The sequence below is a fragment of the Microtus oregoni genome, unplaced genomic scaffold (assembly GCF_018167655.1).
Source record: "Microtus oregoni isolate MIOR12 unplaced genomic scaffold, Mior012 000023F_ref0000262, whole genome shotgun sequence".
NCBI classification, from domain to species: Eukaryota; Metazoa; Chordata; class Mammalia; order Rodentia; family Cricetidae; genus Microtus; species Microtus oregoni.
Genome location: NW_024543082.1, coordinates 33,213,438 through 33,231,109, shown reverse-complemented (window position 1 = coordinate 33,231,109; position 17,672 = coordinate 33,213,438). Strand labels below are relative to the sequence as shown.

At 46.2% G+C, this 17,672-nt stretch overlaps 1 protein-coding gene across 5 annotated transcripts in view; it reads left to right on the top strand.

Moving 5' to 3' along the window:
* Ttc3 (tetratricopeptide repeat domain 3) overlaps positions 1–14,404 on the top strand; it is a 97,942-nt gene extending 83,538 nt beyond the window's left edge. For all 5 annotated transcript variants that reach the window (XM_041673380.1, XM_041673379.1, XM_041673377.1 and 2 more), the window contains 11 exons: positions 453–592; positions 1,315–1,383; positions 3,036–3,132; positions 4,644–4,744; positions 5,241–5,331; positions 6,138–6,239; positions 6,538–6,863; positions 8,988–9,114; positions 9,265–9,408; positions 12,000–12,092; positions 12,980–14,404. In XM_041673380.1, the coding sequence (XP_041529314.1) occupies positions 453–592; positions 1,315–1,383; positions 3,036–3,132; positions 4,644–4,744; positions 5,241–5,331; positions 6,138–6,239; positions 6,538–6,863; positions 8,988–9,114; positions 9,265–9,408; positions 12,000–12,092; positions 12,980–13,054 (1,365 nt within the window). In that variant the 3' untranslated portion in view covers positions 13,055–14,404. The remainder of the gene's footprint in view (positions 1–452; positions 593–1,314; positions 1,384–3,035; positions 3,133–4,643; positions 4,745–5,240; positions 5,332–6,137; positions 6,240–6,537; positions 6,864–8,987; positions 9,115–9,264; positions 9,409–11,999; positions 12,093–12,979) is intronic.
* Positions 14,405–17,672: the final 3,268 nt, after the last annotated feature.

The window sequence follows — 17,672 nt, the reverse complement described above, 5'->3', positions numbered from 1 at the left end:
CTGAGCCATAGGTCTGGGAGTGACATTGAATCTTACTCTCCAGGGGAAGGGAATTAGCGCTGCCTCATGAGTTTCTGTGCCGTATTGCCTGGACTTCGGACAGGTTTTCAATCCAAAGGCCTTTAATGATCAACCAGAGCTATCGCAGTGGTATTTCTAAAAACAAACAAAAACTATTGGACTTGCCAGCTAAACCATGTGCAGATTACTTCCGGGTTAGAGAGCTATGTAGGACTTCCTGTGACCGATGCTCTCCGTGGCTGAAGTGTGGCTGCGCTGTGTTAGCTGAATCCTGGGGCCCAGACTGGCAGTGAAGCCACCAGGGTGCCAGCGCCCTGCACATGAGATGCTGAGTAGGCTGAGACACTGTCACCGCTCTGGGCACTCGGGGTCCCTCCTTCCCCAAGACATGGATTGCCATGATCATTCAAGTCTTTTCAAAATGTTTTTAGATCTCAGAGACAGAATTAGACTGGTTCCTCCAAGATCTGGACAGAGAAATTAAAAAATGGCAACAAGAGAAGAAAGAAACCCAAGAAAGATTGAAGGCCCTGAAGAAAAAAGTGAAAAGGCTTGTAAACACCAGCGAAGCGTAAGTAATGGCTGCAGCAGGGCGTTACTGTTCTGTTGTTGCTTTTTGGTTTTTTGAGACAGGGTTCTCTATCCCTGGTTGTCCTGGAACTCACTCTGTAGACCAGGCTGGCTTCAAACTCACAGAGATCCACTTGCCTCTGCTTCCCGAGTGTTAGGATTAAAGGTGTGAGCCACCACCACCTGGCTGGCATTACTGTTTTTAATATCCTGGGGTTTCTGTTTCTTGTCACATTCTTTGTACTTAATTTCAAATACATATATCAAGTAAAAACCCTTTAAGATACTATTTTCACAATCGTGCATCCTTTAAGAAACTTCCATTGAAAAGTTTTTTACTTGAAGCTTTGTCTGAGCTGGCATGTTTCAGTTATGTAAAAATGAGAGTCAGCAAGGGCCCAGCGTGAGCGTTTTTACTGCATGTGCCATGCTGGCTACCTGATGTGCTGATTTTTTTTTTTTTTTTTGAGATGATTTCACCTCACCGTGTGGCCCGGGCTATCCTCAAACTTGAGATTTCCCTCCCTGTATTCCTGTAGTGTGGGACTCCAAGCGTGTGCCCTTGGGAAAACAGTCACTAAACCTTTCTCCGAGCAGCACAGTTGATGCAGTAAAGCTGGGCAGCCTGGGGTTCACGGGGAGCGTTATGGGTGTGGATGCAGGTCACTGGGTTGTCGTGGGACAGCCTGAGAGGTAATTAGGGTTGTGTGCCTGCTTCTGTAGGTCTGCCCAGAAGACCGATGGATTAGATACGGAGTGCGGATCACATCTGGACCAGTCCGTGGAAATCAGGCAAATCAAGTTTTCATTATTCTTGACGTCTTTCACTACAATCTCAGTAGACTCTAAGTATATCATTGCCTGTCTGCCTCTCCTAAATAATTCTCAAGGCTTGAATATGTATATATTCAGGTTTCTACTTTTATTTCCCATTGTCAGTATAAACACTGCCTAGATTTATTGCTATTATTTACTCCTTTCATTTCCTTGCTTTGAAGTAGGGTCTCACTCTATCCCTGACTGACCTAGAACGCCTGTCCCTGCCTCCTAAGTGCTGGGATTATAGGTGTGTGTCACCATGCCCCCCCCCTTTAATTAACTTGAAATTGAAAGTGTATTTGAAGCATTCTTCTGAGGTGGAGTGTGGCTCAGTAGCGGAAGCACTTCCCTGCCATGCATGGCTGGGTTCTATTCCCACCAGTAAAAAACACCGTTTGTGCCACCTGAGTCTTGGGACCCAGTATATCACTCTGTAGTATATTGCTCTGTTATTGCAGGTTTGTTTCATAATTGTCATTGTGAACCCGTAGAGTTTCCTCTTCATCTTTATTAGTGGACACTGTGTTGTCATGTACACAACCAGGTCTCACCGATAGCAGCTGTATTTTCCTTTGCTTGTCCGTCCCCATCATCTTCAGTGGCCTTCTCTGTTACAGCGTATGGCCATGATGGGACGGGAAATCACAGCAAGCAGGAGTCCAGCCTCACTGAGGCAGATGCAGTGCTTTCTTTCATAGAGCCCACAGACTTTAGTTTTTGTGTGTGCATATAGGTCATGAAACAAGAGGGAACCATGAGAGAAGAAAGAGATCTTACAGTTTGAAGAGTAAAATATATTTGATATGAAAACAGGAGAGTGATGGTGGGGGAGATAGATCAGCAGGAGGAAGCCAGACGCCAGGGGAAGGAGCAGGACATAGGATTCTGAAAATGACACAGTGAAACACAGTACCTGGCTAATTTTAAAAACCATGGCCCTGAACAGCTTCTTACTGATCACCTTGTTCCTATTTTTATAACTATTTGATACTGAAATTTCTTACTTGAAATATAAAGGGTGTTTGAGAACAATTACCAGTTTATCTAAATCGTATCCTCGAAAGTCAGGAAGCAGGAGCTGGGGAACTGGCTGTCAGCAAGCACATGCCGTGTGAGGGCCTGAGATGTATCCCGGCATCTGTGCATAACCATGGGTGTGGTGATCCGTGTTCCTGTCACACCAGGCTGTGGAGGTGGACACAGGAGGATCTCTGGAGCTCACCAGCCAGCTCCTGTACCCAGTTGATCAGATCCAGATATCAGAGAGAGTTCCTGTCCCAAATAAAGCAAAGTGGATGTATCCTGAAGACTCACGCTCAAAGTTATTAACCCTGACCACCACAGACCCCTACCTTTACCTGTGCCTGATGCATGCTCGCACACGCACACAGTGAAGCCAGTAAACTGGCACAGTGCCCTCGTGTGTTCCTCTGCACTTCTTCTAGAGACTTCTTTTTGATTTATCTTCCTCTGATCACTTACAAAATGCAGAGGGCACAATGAGTCTAAACTGTACGATGACACACAAGGCAGAAGATAGTCTGGAGAATATGATGTGATTTCAAACTGGCCTGGCATTTGACGTCAGCGTGATCTCATGGGTGGCTTTGTTTTCCCTCTCATAGTGCTGCGCTCACAGAGGAGAAGACAGCAGTGGAGGAGTCCATCAGGAAAGCGAGAGAGCTTTACGAGGAGAGCCACCAGAGAGCAGTAGCTGCCGAGGTGAGCCCAGCACAGTCAGCAAGGGGAGGGCCTCTGCGCGTCTGTCTCTTTATCTGTGATGGGGGCTGGGAGATAGGACAGGCCGTCATCCGCAGTCTAATTCCCAGATCAAATAGTTGTTACTTTTCTTTGCCTGAGAATTTTTAGTTTTATTCTTTCTTTTCCACATCAGGACCTATGCTTGCCAGGCATAGTAGGATAAACTACACCGCTGTAGTTTATCCTGAAGTTTCTGAGTTGTTCCCGTAAATACACCTCAGTTTATAACTGCCTTCTTATTCACCATAATAATCTAGTCATTTCTCATAATTTCATGGAATCTTCTTCATATTTAATCAAGTGACACACACCATGAGGCATGTCAGTATTTACCAGTCCTTCAAAAGCAAATCAAAGGAACCACCTCCAGGCTGGCAGATAGCTCTCTGTAGGTAAGGTGCTTGTCAGTGCTGAGCCACGAGGATCTGAATCCCATCCCTAGAATCCTTTTTTATTTTATTTTTTGTTGTTGTTGTTGTCTTTTTAAGCTGACATTGGGAAGGCAGAGACAGATGGATCCCTGGGGCTCTTTGGCAAGCCAGCTTCTCCTACTTAGCAAGTTTCAGGCTGGTAAAAGGAAACAGAAAAGGTGGAGTGAACCCGAGAAATGACACTAGAGTGTCCTCTGACCTCCATATGTGTGTACATGTGTGTAGACACACATACACCAGAAACTACTTAATGAAATAACTTACAAGTCAGCCACCACTACTGTGTTGGTGACTCGTGATTCTGATCTCAGATACACCAAGAGCAGCAATGGAGAATCACAAGTTCAAGGCCAGTCTATCCTTAAATACAAAAGAAAGAAATATATGTATGTATTTGGGCGTTTACATGTTTGTGTATTCTTCAGTCCCCCTAGAGAAGTACACATTAATTTTTGTATACTAGTTGAAAACTGAAACAAAGGAAAATGGAAATAAACTGTAACTCTGGCTTTATTTCGTTGTTGTTGTTGTTTCTAAAATGTGATTTTGGATATTTGAGAAACAAGTTCTTTTTATTGTCACATGTGTCTGAGGTTTTTCTGGGGAAATGAAAAAAGGATTGAGTTGGACTGTCTGGAAACAGCAGACTTCTAGCTACTTGTCATTCAGGCTCCTGCTTCTAGGGGAAGCTGAGGGATGACCCGGCGTGTGTGCTGCACCAGCGTCTGGCAGCAGACTTTCCTGGAGGCCCTGTCCAGATCGGTCACACCTGGATTAAAGTGAGGCCGTTCCACACCTGCACTGATTCTCACACAGCAGCCAGTTACCTGTGGAGAAAGCTGAGCACACGCCCTCGGTGTGGGGGCCGAGGAGGCGCCTGGTCACCTGATGAAATTACAGCATTATTGTGTTCTTCTGTGTCTGCCGTTGTACTTTATTTAAAGAGAAATTGGAAAGTTCTTAATGTTTACTTGTAAGCTTTTCGAGTAGTTTCAGATTGTCATTTGTGAGACATTTATGTATCCTCTATTGTACTGTCAGGTGTCTGTCCTTGAAAACTGGAAGGAGCGAGAAGTGTATAAATTACAGAGTTTGGCCACACAAGCGGAAGCCTATCTTAAGAACCTCAAGCTGATGAGCAGGTACCGTGGCTCCTAGGTGCTCTTTCCATCCACTTGGGAAATAAAGTTAGAAACACTTGAAGAAAAACAATTACTCAAAATGCTTTTCCTACAGTATATTTTGATCATGTTTTCCCCTCCCCCAAGTCCTCCCAGAACCTCCCTATGCCCAACCGTCTGTCCTTTTTCTGTGTCTCTTAAAAATAAGTTAATTAAATAAAGGCAAGAGAACAGTATGACTGAAAGGGGGGGCAAAGCAAAAATCGATTTTGTGCTGTCCAGCTCCCCTGGGGAAAACTGATTTCCCTGTGACCTTGGGTGTCAGTTGCAGAGAGCTTGACTAAGGGTCTCTGCTTCCCCAATGCAGACACTAAAGTATGCACCTCCACACCTGCTTCAAACTGTACAATTTCAAAGCAGACCTTCTATCGTATGTTTGTTTTGTTTGCCCTTAAATGCTTTCGTTTTCCCAGTCTGTAAAATGGGTGGTAAGTAGCTGTCTGCTTCAATCTTGCAGTGATTCTGTGTCGTGCCCCGAGGCAGAGGCCGATATTCACTCCTGGGAGTCCTTCCTTTCTACCGTGAGAGAGGAAGTGGAGAGCACAGAGGTGAGCCATCCGACCAACATCATTGTGGTGGTTTGGATGCTCAGGAGACTACCGTTGTATTTTAAACATTCCTTTTTTTAAATTTTTTTTTCAGTGCTTTTTTGTTGAAATTACTAGGAATGTTTCATGAAATTAGTGATATTTTCTTAATTATCTTATAGCATTTGCTTAGCACACATAATGCCCTGGGTTCACGTCTGAGCATGAAGTAAAGGAACAGAAGGAATTACAGTGCTCAGATGCCCAGGTCCTTTCCTGCTCACTCTACTGAGCAGGAGGGAATTACAGGAGGTACCCAGTGCTCAGATGCCCACCAGGTCCTTCCCCTCTCGCTCTCCTGAGCAGGGGGGAATTATAGGATGCACCCAGTGCTCAGATGCCCACCAGGTCCTTCCCCGCTCGCTCTCCTGAGCAGGGGGAATTACAGGAGGCACCCAGTGCTCAGGTGCCCACTAGGTCCTTCCCCGCTCGCTCTCCTGAGCAGGGGGGAATTACAGGAGGCACCCAGTGCTCAGATGCCCAGGTCCTTCCCTGCTTGCTCTCTGAGAAGCAGCTCTCCTGCTTTGGTGATCTCCAGGCCGAGGAGCCTGCCCGCCAAGGGTCAGATCATACCAAGCTCTTCACCTCAAGCCTCTCAGTAAATGGTTTGACTTCCTTACAATAATTATCTTAGAGTTTTATTCACACTTGTATTTCTTGGGAAACTTGGTCATATGAATTATCTGACAAGAAAAAATATTAATTGAAACAGTTGTTTTCTTTTGGAATTGGTTACAAAAACTTCACATTTTCCCTTCTACCCACAGTCTCAGTTTGAAGATCAAATTAAGGCCATTAAAAATGGCTCTCGGCTCAGCGAACTTTCCAAAGTGCAGACTTGTGGGCTTTCCTTTCCTGCCTGTATGATGGTGAGTAGAGAAGGACACAACCAGTCTCTATTCTCACTGTCCACTATAGTTCGTTTATACTGTTTTCTGAACATGGGGATAGACCGGTCCTAAGGTTCCTAGGTGGGTGGAGACAGCTTTGGGGAATATTAGAGCAGATCTTATTGGTTAGCAGTAGCTTAGCTACCAAGGCAGAGTTGTGATTGGGTGGAATGGAGTGCTGTCATTTAGGCTGTTTTTCTAATTTTAACGTGCTGCATTCAGGTTTGCCGAGACTACTGTGGGCATGTGCACTCATCAGTTATCTTCCTCTTGTCAGTTACCCTCTGAGTCTTCAGGCCATGAGGATCAAGGGCCCGTGACTTCTGTAGACGTGACTGGGGCAGTCCTCAAGGATTTCCTTGTGACACCTCCTAGTAGCTCCCCAGAGGAGGTTCCTGAACTGGTATTAGGATCACCCACCCATCAGCCTGAAGTTGCTCAGCCAGAAGAGCTCGAGAGGGCTGGCCAGGCGTCTCCATCAGATCAAAGCCCCGAGGCAGAGGAGAAGCCACCTGGAGAGGCTCCTCGGTCAAGCCAGTCTCCAAACAAGCCTTGCAGCAGTGTTATTGAGCAGTTGTCAGTGGTGTTCCCATGCTACTCCAGGTATGAATAGATGTTTGTGACTGTTAAATACGTCATTAACTGTCTTTGGGGGTTGTTGCTGCTATTGTTTTGAGACAGGGTCTCATCAGTGTCTAGCCCTGGCTGTCCTGGAACTCACTATGTAGACCAGTTTGGTCTCAGACTCACAGAGATCTACCTGCCTCTCCTCCTGAATGCTTGAATAAAAGATGTGCACTACTGTGCCTAGCCTTTGAACTGCTGCTTGATCAGATAAAACCATGACCTATTAGGGATTAATATGAAAAGGATTGTGTTAGTTAAATCAAGAAAGACATGCTCTTCGTTTTTTTGCTCCTTGTAACCATAATAGTGTGATGCTGGGGACTAAACCAGTTCTTTGGGCATGTTAAGGAAAGGCTCTATCATTTGAACTACACACCCAAGCCACAAGTAAAGATTCTGATGTTCATATCAGGATTGAGTGTGCTGTGCTTAAGCCAGGCATAGTGGCACACACCTTTAATCCGGCTCTCAGGAGGCAAAGGCAGGCGGATCTCTGAGTTTAAGACCTGCCTGGTCTACAGAGTGAGTTCCAAGACAATTAGAATTGTTACACAGAGAAATCCTCTCTTGAAAAACCAGTGTGTGTGTGTGTGTGTGTGTGTGTGTGTGTGTGAAATCACTGACTCCTGAGTAACCCAACAGCAGAAACCATAGTGATTTGCTAAGACTTGATGAGGTCGGTAAGACTCCAGCATTGTTTGCTGTGGAGTCTGTAAATGAGCTGTAAAATAAGTTGCGTGTCATATAGGAAAATACAGAGCAAAGAACGCACTAACATCTTAACATTTTGTAAACAAGACGTCTGATTTGTTAGCGGTGTGAGGTGCGAAGGGTAAATTGGATTCAGCATGAGATGTGTGTACATACTACGACAGGGTCCGTGTGAGTCTCCGGAAAAGCTGTTCATGCCTGAGTCAACACTCTGTGCTCATCGAGCTCACTTCACTGTGTCTCTGCTCTCCAGTCAGTGAAGAGAAGTAAAGTTAGGATCCAGGGACAGCTTAAAAGAGAACTCTGTACACAGTGACTTTTTTTACCTGCATTGCTTCTCTTTCTTGGTATTAATGGGTTATTAAATTGAAATTTAGGAATAGTAGTCATTAAAAATGTCTGTTGCAGTTGGGGAGATAACTCAGCTTGGTAAAGTGTTTATGCAAGCTTGAGAGCCCAGGTTCAGACCTCCATCACCCTCATAAAAAGGCAGGCCAGTTAGCTAGCCCTGAAATCCTGGCACAGATAATTCAAAGACCCTGGGCCTTCTGGGCAGCCCATCTATCCTTTCTCAAAAATAAGCTGGAGAATGACTGAAAAAATACACCCAGTGTTGACCTCTAGCCCATATGTGTGCACACACAGACATACACAGTATGACTGCCCAGAGCCAGTGTTTCCCAGCTCAGTGGAGTCCTGCCCATAAGAGCAAGAGCAGTCTGAACGCTGTGACTGCTGAACCACTTGAATTCCAGGACTGAGGTTGTTAGTTGCTTGGGAGAAATCATTCCGCCTTAAATGGATCTTTCTGTATGGTCACTGCAGTTAACTGGTCCACAGATTATCTTTGGGTGGTAAGCTGATCTTTCTGTACGACAGTCACTTTGGTTGACTGGTCCACAGGTTACCTTTGGGTAGTGAGCTGATCTTTCTGTATGGTCCCTGTGGTTAACTGTGGTCCACAGGTTACCTTTGGGTAGTTAGCTGATCTTTCTGTACAGTCCCTGTGGTTAACTGTGGTCCACAGGTTACCTTTGGGTAGTGAGCTGATTTTTCTCTATGGTCTCTGTAATTAACTGTGGCCCACAGGTTACCTTTAGGTAGTGAGCTGATCTTTCTGTATGGTCCCTGTGGTTAACTGTGGTCCACAGGTTACCTTTGGGTAGTGAGCTGATCTTTCTGTATGGTCCCTGTGGTTAACTGTGGTCCACAGATTACCTTTGGGTAGTGAGCTGATCTTTCTAAACGGTCACTGGTTAACTGTCACCGACAGGTAACCTTGGGGTGGTGAGCTGATCTTTCTGAATGGTCACTGGTTAACTGTCACCGACAGGTAACCTTGGGGTGGTGAGTTGTCAAAGTCATGTATTGTTCACTTTTCTCTTTCAGCACTGAGCTTGCTGGTTTTGTTAAAAAAGTTCGAAACAAAAACAAGAACTCACTCTCTGGATTAAGTATTGAGGAGACTGTTGAAAGAGTCACAGAACACATTCTAGAGGAACAGAAAAAGAAAAAGGTAAGATGTTTGTCTTCATGCTTGTTTATAAAATGTGAGACTGGAAAGCTTGCAGTCCAGCCCCAGTGAAAGAGAGCAGACTAGAAGGTGGCCAGACGGTCGTAACTACACCTTGTTCCCTCTTTCCCACCTCATCCCCTCCCTCTGCAGCCAAACCCAGGAAAAGACAAGAAGACACCTGAGGCTCCTGCTGCTGCTGCGGTGGCTACGTCCTCCCAGAGTGCTCCCTTGGCCGTTGTTGGACCATCATCCAAAACCAAAGGCCAAAAGAGAGAAGACGTCCCTGTGAGCCCTGTGAGTATTACCTGGACAGCTGCATTGCCGATTTTTCTCTTTATTGAGGAGAGGAGTTGGGAGGATGCAGAATTTTTAGTCCATGAGGTGGCCCTTTCACTTTGAGGCTTGCTCTATTTGAAACTAAAATTAGGAACCAGATTTTGCTGAATTTGAATATACCTTCATGTCTGGGATCCAGGGTGACAGCCGACTGCCTGGATATAACTGGGTTTTGTCCTATACTTTTACAAGTGGTCAAGTGTGTTGATCTCATATCAAGTGGGAAAAGCAGTTTTGGGGTAATTTTATCATTTGTAAGCCAGAACTTAAAGGCTAGCTTGCGTCACTCAGCACTACCGTGAGCCTGGGCGGGGACTTGTACTGCCAGGCTGCTGCTGGATTCATTGATGCTGTAGAATACACATACTAATGGTACCCTTTGCCCGTCCATTGGGTGCCTGGAAGTGAGTACTGAAATGGGCTGAATGTGCCTGCAATTTGACATTGCTGATTTAAGTCTCGGTTTCCTTTAAGAATATAAGAATCTTTTTATTTACATAGTGCATCTGATAAATTGTTTGTGTGGCTTTATCTAAGTTGGCAAGGCTCTATATTGTCTGTATCTTACAATAAAATACCCAAGGCATGAGTGTGATCCTGTCAGCATTCAGCTATGTGAAGGTGTGGATGCCTTGCTTGTCAGGCAGCAGCAGTCCCTCGTCTTGTCACTGTCTGGTAAGGCTGGAGGCCTGCTCTGCCCTCTGCCGCTGTGGCACAGAAGTTAGAGTTTCAGGTCACGTAGCATTCTTACCAGGGTCAGCAGCACAAGAAGGTCTTTGTGAATTCGTGCCTCTTCCTCTTGCCCTGCACTTTTCCACCCCCTCCCCACTGCACTCCCCAAGGTCACTCACCTAGTGAGAAAACTCAGTCTGAGTCCAGACTTCCCAGGGGTTTAGGTGAATTACAGTGGCTGTGTTCCTCCAGCCAATCGGATTCTCAGGGCATTTGCATTTTTAGGGGGAGTAGTGCCCAGCCCCACCTCAGAGTAGACTAGGTAATCACTTCCAGGAGAGAGCTGCTTCTGTCTCTGTGGTGACTGGTGTCACTTTTCAATTTGTTGAGATCCAGACTTGCCTTGGGGGGGATTATCTCGATGGGGTTTATCGAGGTGAGAAGACTCAAGACTCAAACACAGTGGGCCTACCATTTCCTGCTTGGGGTCCTAGACATTAAAATAAAGATTGTGTCTGGGGTGCAAACACGTATGCACATAGGAACAAGTGCACACCCAGGTGTCCCTGTGCAGAGGCCAGGAGAGGACGTTGAATGTCCTGCTGTATCAATCTCACTGTTTCATCTTGAGACTAGAGTCTTCGAACCGGAAACTCTTTTTCCAGTGAGGTTGGAGGCATAGTGCAGGTTCACTTTGCTCTACTGTCCAGGACTCAGGGAAGAGGGGGAAGGGCTAGCGTAGAGCAAAGTGAACCTGCGCTGTGCCATCTGCCCCATATCAGCCTGGGCCCTGTCAGCACCTCAGGAGAGACCATAACCTGGTCTGTAAGGCTGATCAGTGGAACTGTTTGCTCTCAGGTCTTCAAGCTCAAATCCACCACAGCAATAGCAATGGGTTTCTGATCCTACTGCACGCACTGGCTTTGTGGGAGCCTAGGCAGTTTGGATGCTCAACTTGCTAGACCTGGATGGAGGTGGGGGTTCCTTGGACTTCCCACAGGACAGGGAACCCTGATTGCTTTTCGGGCTGGGGGGGGGGACTTAATTGGAGAAGGGGGAGGGAAATGGGAGGCGGTGATGGGGAAGAGACAGAAATCTTTAATAAATAAATAAATTAAAAAAAATAAAAAATAAAAAAAATTAATTTTTCAAAATGAAAAAAAAAATCCACCTCAGTTACGGGTCTGCTGGCATCTTGCTCCTTAGGCGACTGGCTTGAATCTCAATTCTGCCCTTCTTTTTCACTGTATTTAGTTTGACTTTTCATCCTTCCTGACTTTCAGTCAAATAGCTTCTATTATTAACCAGTGAGCAACATATATTCACAGCATATAAAAGTTACCCACAGCAAAGCTATTTTTTTGTTGTTTTAAGTTTTTTGAGGCAGGTTCTCTCTGGAGTCCTGACTGTCCTGAGAACTCACAGTGTAAGCTAGGGTTGCCTTGAACTCACAGAGATCCACCTGCCTCTGCCTTCCGAATGCTGGGATTAAAGGCGTGCACCACCACCACCTGGCTAGAAACTATTTTAAAACTTAAAAGCTGGGGCTGGAGAGATGGCTCAGCAGTTAAGAGCATTGCCTGCTCTTCCAAAGGTCCTGAGTTCAATTCCCAGCAACCACATGGTGGCTCACAACCATCTGTAATGAGGTCTGGGTGCCCTCTTCTGACCTGAAGGCATACATGTAGACAATAATATTGTATATATAATAAATTAAAAAAAAACTTAAAAGCTTTCACTCTGTTAAACCATAATTGAAAAATAATCTACCCTTTGTGGCAAAAAAAAAAAATCTTAAGGCCACCCATGTACTAAGTGATGCAAGCACATATCATAAATAGTTTATTTATTATTCAAATGTGTTTTTTTTTCCACAGGCACCAGATGCAAATTCCTGTGAGCTATGCCACGAGATGTTCAAGTCAAAAAACATGCGTGTGCTAAAATGTGGGCACAAGTTTCACAAAGGGGTAAGTATTATTTCTGACTGCCTACCATGCATTTTAAAAATAAAAATGGAATTTGGGGGCAGGTACCAGTCCTTATGTTTCCAAGCCATTTTTTCTTTGTAAATCTGCGCATCCTGTATTCATGGGCCTATGTGAAAAGAGATGTTTGGGAAGTCGGTAGGGGTCTTGGACCAGGGGTAGCTGTGGCTCTGTAGACTACTTTTTTTCTCATCATGCCATGGGTGAAGAATTACAATTGACTGCGTAGCTATATTGGCTCTAGGACTGTATGCAATATTAATTCCTTGAACGTTGGTTTCTTGTGACTAAATAAATAGTGCACAGTGTCTGTTCAGTGTAGCATGTAAAGCTGGGGCACCGTGTTAAAGACAACATGTCCTTCTAGGACCTGAGGACCAGTTGTCTCGGTGTCTGGGCACTGCTGGTTTAGGACAGACGAGTTCTCTACCCTAAGGAAGGGCCGACTATAAAATACTCAGTAGCAGGGCCTGATCAGGTTGCAGAGCCCCCTTCAGATCATGCTTTGGCCTTCAGCTCCGCGCCTGCACAGAGAATGTGCGCACAGACCGATGAGACTCTCGGGATCCAAAAGCCAGGAGCAGGCATCAAGTGGTTTTGTGGCCACAAAACTGACAAGTGGTGCAGTCAGTCAGTCAGGGAAGCTGACCGAGCTTAGACTTCACGGGCCATGAGTCTGATCTGGAGCACTCTTGTTTCTCCTGGGCTTCAGCTGTCCTCCTGCCATGAGCAGACCGTGATCTTCCTTAAGGATTGGGTGGCACCAGACTGGGAAGTGGCATAAGCCCTGCTCCTGCCAGAGCACAGTGGTTTAAGAGAGCCGGGGCCCGACCCTGCAGCACTGGCTGACTCTCTTATCTCCTTTGCAGTGCTTTAAGCAGTGGCTTAAAGGGCAGAGCACCTGCCCCACCTGCGGCAGCGGGGACCTGCTGTCAGAAGAGTAGCCTGTTGCTGCACCTTGCCAGCCCAGCCCAGCCGACGATGGGAACTGCCTCCCTGTTGCTGTAGGTAGTCACTCCTCACTAACGCACTGCTCGCCTGTGTGATGCCTGACAGCAGTGTCCTGTCGCCAGTGCAGACACAGATGTGCAGACCCTGACACTGTACCACAGAGCTAACCCGCGGAGTCCTGAGCCGTCCACATCAAGTCCCCCGCAGTGGCAGCGTGTGTGGGCCTCTGCAATGCTGTGTTACACATTCCTACACTGGTGGGGCTGCTGTGGGGGCTCTGGGGAGAGAGTTGTGAGCTCTCAAGCAGTGCTCCAGTTGTGAGAATTCTTAGCCTCTTCAGTCCTTCCCTGGAATTGTGTGGTCTCCTTCATCAATTTTTATATTTTGGTTTTTCGAGACAGGGTTTCTCTATGTAACAGCCCTGCCTGTCCTGGAGCTCACTCTGTAGACCAGACTGGGCTCAGACTCACAGAGATCTGCCTGCCTCTGCCTCCCAAGTGCTGGGATTAAAGGTGTGCTCCAGCATCACCCAGCCCCTCTTAAATTTTTAAATGCTTATGATCCAATTGATCCACATCCTGGAAACCAATTCTAAAATACGTTTTAAATTAGCTTGAGCTAAGACTTTTCTACCTTGGAAGCAGGCTACCTGTTTGCAGCAGCCCTACACCTGAGGCTCACACTGAGATCTCTGTGCTAGTCTCCTTAGCTAGTCTACCATTGCTTGGAAGTGTGCAGCTAATTAGACCTGAGCACGCGAGCGCTGTGCAGAACCAGCCACCATCGTTCTCCATCCTTACACTACCACCAAAAAGAAATACACCAGACAGTCCTGAGTGTTGGTGTTATTAAATTGTGTGTTTGACTTTTGTGTAAAGTATTGCATGCAATCTTGTGTTGTGACCTGAAATCAATCTAACTGCGTTAGAAATTATTCAAAACTAGGTATATTTAGTGACCTATAGGCAGTGGCAAATACAGAAACATGAACCCTGGATATATTCCGTTTCTCTCAAACACGAAGAAACAAAAACCTGTTTGCCAGCGTGTTCTCTGTTGCAGCAGCAGTGTGGTCGCCTTCTTCTTGTGTCTGTGTGAGTTGTGGTGTCTAGTGACCTCGTCTGTAGCAGCTCACTCCTTACTCTGAGACATTCTCCGCGGTGGTCCCTGAACATGGCCTGCATGCTCTAACAGTTGTGAGCGGTACACGTTCAAGTGCACAGGGATACTGTGGTATCTGGTGCAGACTGTAGTCGCCGCTGAGAGAATGAACTCCCTCCCTTCAGAGCCTGTGAACATGCCTTATACTTGTCCAGTAACTGTCAATAAAACGTTCTGAAAGATCAGCAGTCCGCTGTCGTTCTTGTCGTTCTTCCCAGGTAACTTAAACTTTCATTCTGCTTGAGATGTCGGGCTCTGTGCTGACAGCTGCTGAGAAGGTCTTCATTTGGGAAGAGCGGCATGCTGCACTCAGGAGCCTGACCCAAGGGTCTTGGATTATTGTAGAGCCTAGAGCAGAACATTCTTTTGTGCCTAAGCGCAGCTTGCCAAGCTCGACTGTTTAAGTTCGTGAATAGAACATTTATGCAGCGATGACACAGAGTGGATTGTGCAGTCCTGCAGAGTTCTCGTGGACACCGGAAGATCCTGAGGATGACTGCATCTCTTCGGGGCACTTCTGGGCTTATGGATGCTGAGGCTAGTCCATGGCAGTGGCTTTGGAAAGGCCCTGTGGGATATGCCAAACACTCGCAGATATTAAAGAAAGCACAGTTTATTAATATATTTACTAAAAGCCGTTGAAACTCCTGTTGGACAGGCTAATGGCACCAAGTGTGCTTGCTTGTCTTAGAACACAGTTGTCAGGCACGTTCTGTGGAGTGTTTACAGATTCTGAAAAAAGTTGCTTTCAGACTCTTGAGTTGATGGCCGAGAACGGATACTTAGGACTCGCAATCCCCTGGTGATACAGCCTCCTCCTGAGCTGCTACAGCTGCTGCCAGCTCAAGACTGCATCCCAGCACTCGGTTCTCAATATAGAGGAATGGACAGGTATACACATTTCTCATGGAAGGCTGGGGGTGCTGGCAGTCCCTTGTGGGACATGGCTCCTTATCCAACAGTCTCGTCACGCACCCCCCCCCATGGTGGCCATAGTGAGAAGCAAGCATAATTTTAAACTAATACTCATTCAAATATATTCAAACAGTAGCATTTAATTCAATAACTTAGAGCATTGGCTGTGCCTTTAAATTTGGATTTTTTTTGTCTCTGAAGTGCTTAATCTGTATTATGAATAATGGATAGTTAATACCGAACTCAAGTGATGCCAATACAAGGTGTTGTATTTGTAAGGTAATGAGAAAGGCTGTAGTGGAAGCAAGTAGTCAGATCTCATGCCGCAGCTCGGGCAGCAGGACCAGTCAGTCCTCGGTCACAGCCCTCTCCAGAGACACGGATTCAAGGACACCACAGAGCATGGCAAAGTGGACACCCTGATGAGGCTGAACAAGCGCAGGCAGGCCGCATGGTGACAGGGTGATTGCTTAGAACAAGGACCAAAACAGCTCCTGCCGAGCATTGCATGAAAGAAAGGGCGGCCTTCTTGTCCTAATGCCTATGCGGTAGGCTTGATTAAACTGTGACAGAGGGGAGAAATGATGGTCACTTATGTCTGGGGCCTTTCTGTTGCTCCGTTGACACGATGGCCCATGTGTCCACCTTCACGCAGTCACCTGAGTGTCTGGACAGGCAATGCCAGCCATGGAAACCAGTGGGAATGGGTCGATCACTACAGATGCATGGCCCCAGGCTAGACTGGTGTGGCAGTAAACAAGAGATAGCCCCTGAGAATATGGTCAGAGTATGGTATGTGCGTGGAAGAAATGTCACAGCACCATTCTCTACAATGTACATCTACCTGGCAAGGTGGATGCTGCAGGACATGGGCAGATGACTTGTTAGATTGAAGGAGCTTTTGCATGGATGTCTTGCCAGGGCCTGGGCAAAAATTAGGGTAAGAACTGTTCTTCCTCCTGCTTTTGCCTCATTTCCACTGCCGTACGTGGTCTCACTGTCCCTGCTTTCAAGAGGGAAAAAAAAAAAGGAAATAGCAAAAGTACAGAAATTCTAGTCAACTAAAAAACCACAATGAGGGGCTGGAGAGATGGCTCAGTGGTTAAGAGCGCTGCCTGCTCTTCCAAAGGTCCTGAGTTCAATTCCCAGCAACCACATTGGTGGCTCACAACCATCTGTAAATGGGGTCTGGTGCCCTCTTCTTGCCTGCAGGCATGCACACAGAATATTGTATACATAATAAATAAATATTTTTAAAAAATCACAATGAGTAGACTGTTAGTCTGGGCAAACTGATGGACATCAAGTCACAAAAATTGTCCGTGTATTAAGAGTAACGATGTTGAATATCCCATGGGAAACCCTTACCCTGTCAGAGTACGTACAATCCAGATGGACCAGTCCTAAATACAAACAGTGTTGCTTCTACAAGACAGCAGATTCTTAGGACACCATAAGGAAGCTGGGCAGTGGTGGCGCACACCTTCAATCCCAGCACTCAGGAGGCAGGCAGATCTCTGTGTGAGTTCGAGACCAGCCCAGTCTACAAAACTAGTTCAGAACAGCAAGAGCTACACAGAAGAACCCTGCCTTGAAAGACTTAAAAAGAAAAAAAGTAAGTTGGCTCGTCAGTGTTGACTTTCTGAGCACGTTCCCACGGAGAAGTGAAAGCCATTAAGTGGAAGGGTGTAGGTGGGGACAGTGGTTCATAGCCTTCCTGATAGGAGTTAAAACCTTACTAAGATGGTGGTACATGTCCTGAGCCTGCTGGACACCAGCATGAGAATCATCAGTTGGTATGTTTTCAGAGGTTCTGTGAACCAGTGTTTGAATACTACATTAAAACAAAAGTAGTCACAATATAATTCATTACCCATGTCTTTGGGTTGTTAGAAAGGATACTATGTGAGTTCTGTGTCCAGTGGTGGATGGAAGGAATAGCCAGATAACCTCAGGGCCTTGCCCATCGGAAGGAAACAGCTGGTCTCATGGTGCCCCTTCTTTCACATTTAAAATGGTGATTAAAGTCCCCCCCCCCCCGCAAGCCTTAGGTGACTTTGCTGAATGAACTTTTCTGCACCCTCTGGCTAAGGGGCTCACCCTTGCTGTCCCAGAAGAGTGGGGCCCATCAGCTCCTGAGCCAGGGACAGAGACAGCCTGGTTGAGACCATCTCTTCATAGCTCCTTGGGAGCAAGAAGCTTCTATATGACACGATGCTGAAACCACACTGAAGGTAACCCAACGTGTCCCCTGAGAGGGCAATGGGCCAGGCCCTGGGCCTTGTCAAGCATAGTGGAAATTGCCATCTTCTATGGCACAGGGAGCTTCAAAAAAGAACCTTGCACTTTCTAATGTGTCCTTGTATCAAACAGAGGTGTCATTGTTTTCAGCAAATACCTTGAGGCTCTACTGAACAAATGCCGTCTGCTCCCTAAGGTCTTCCTCTGTACTTCAAAAATTATGTATGAAGGCATTCTGCCGAATTCCTTTAGTGTCTGTTTCAGCTTCAGTTTATTTGGTGTGATAGAAAGGTC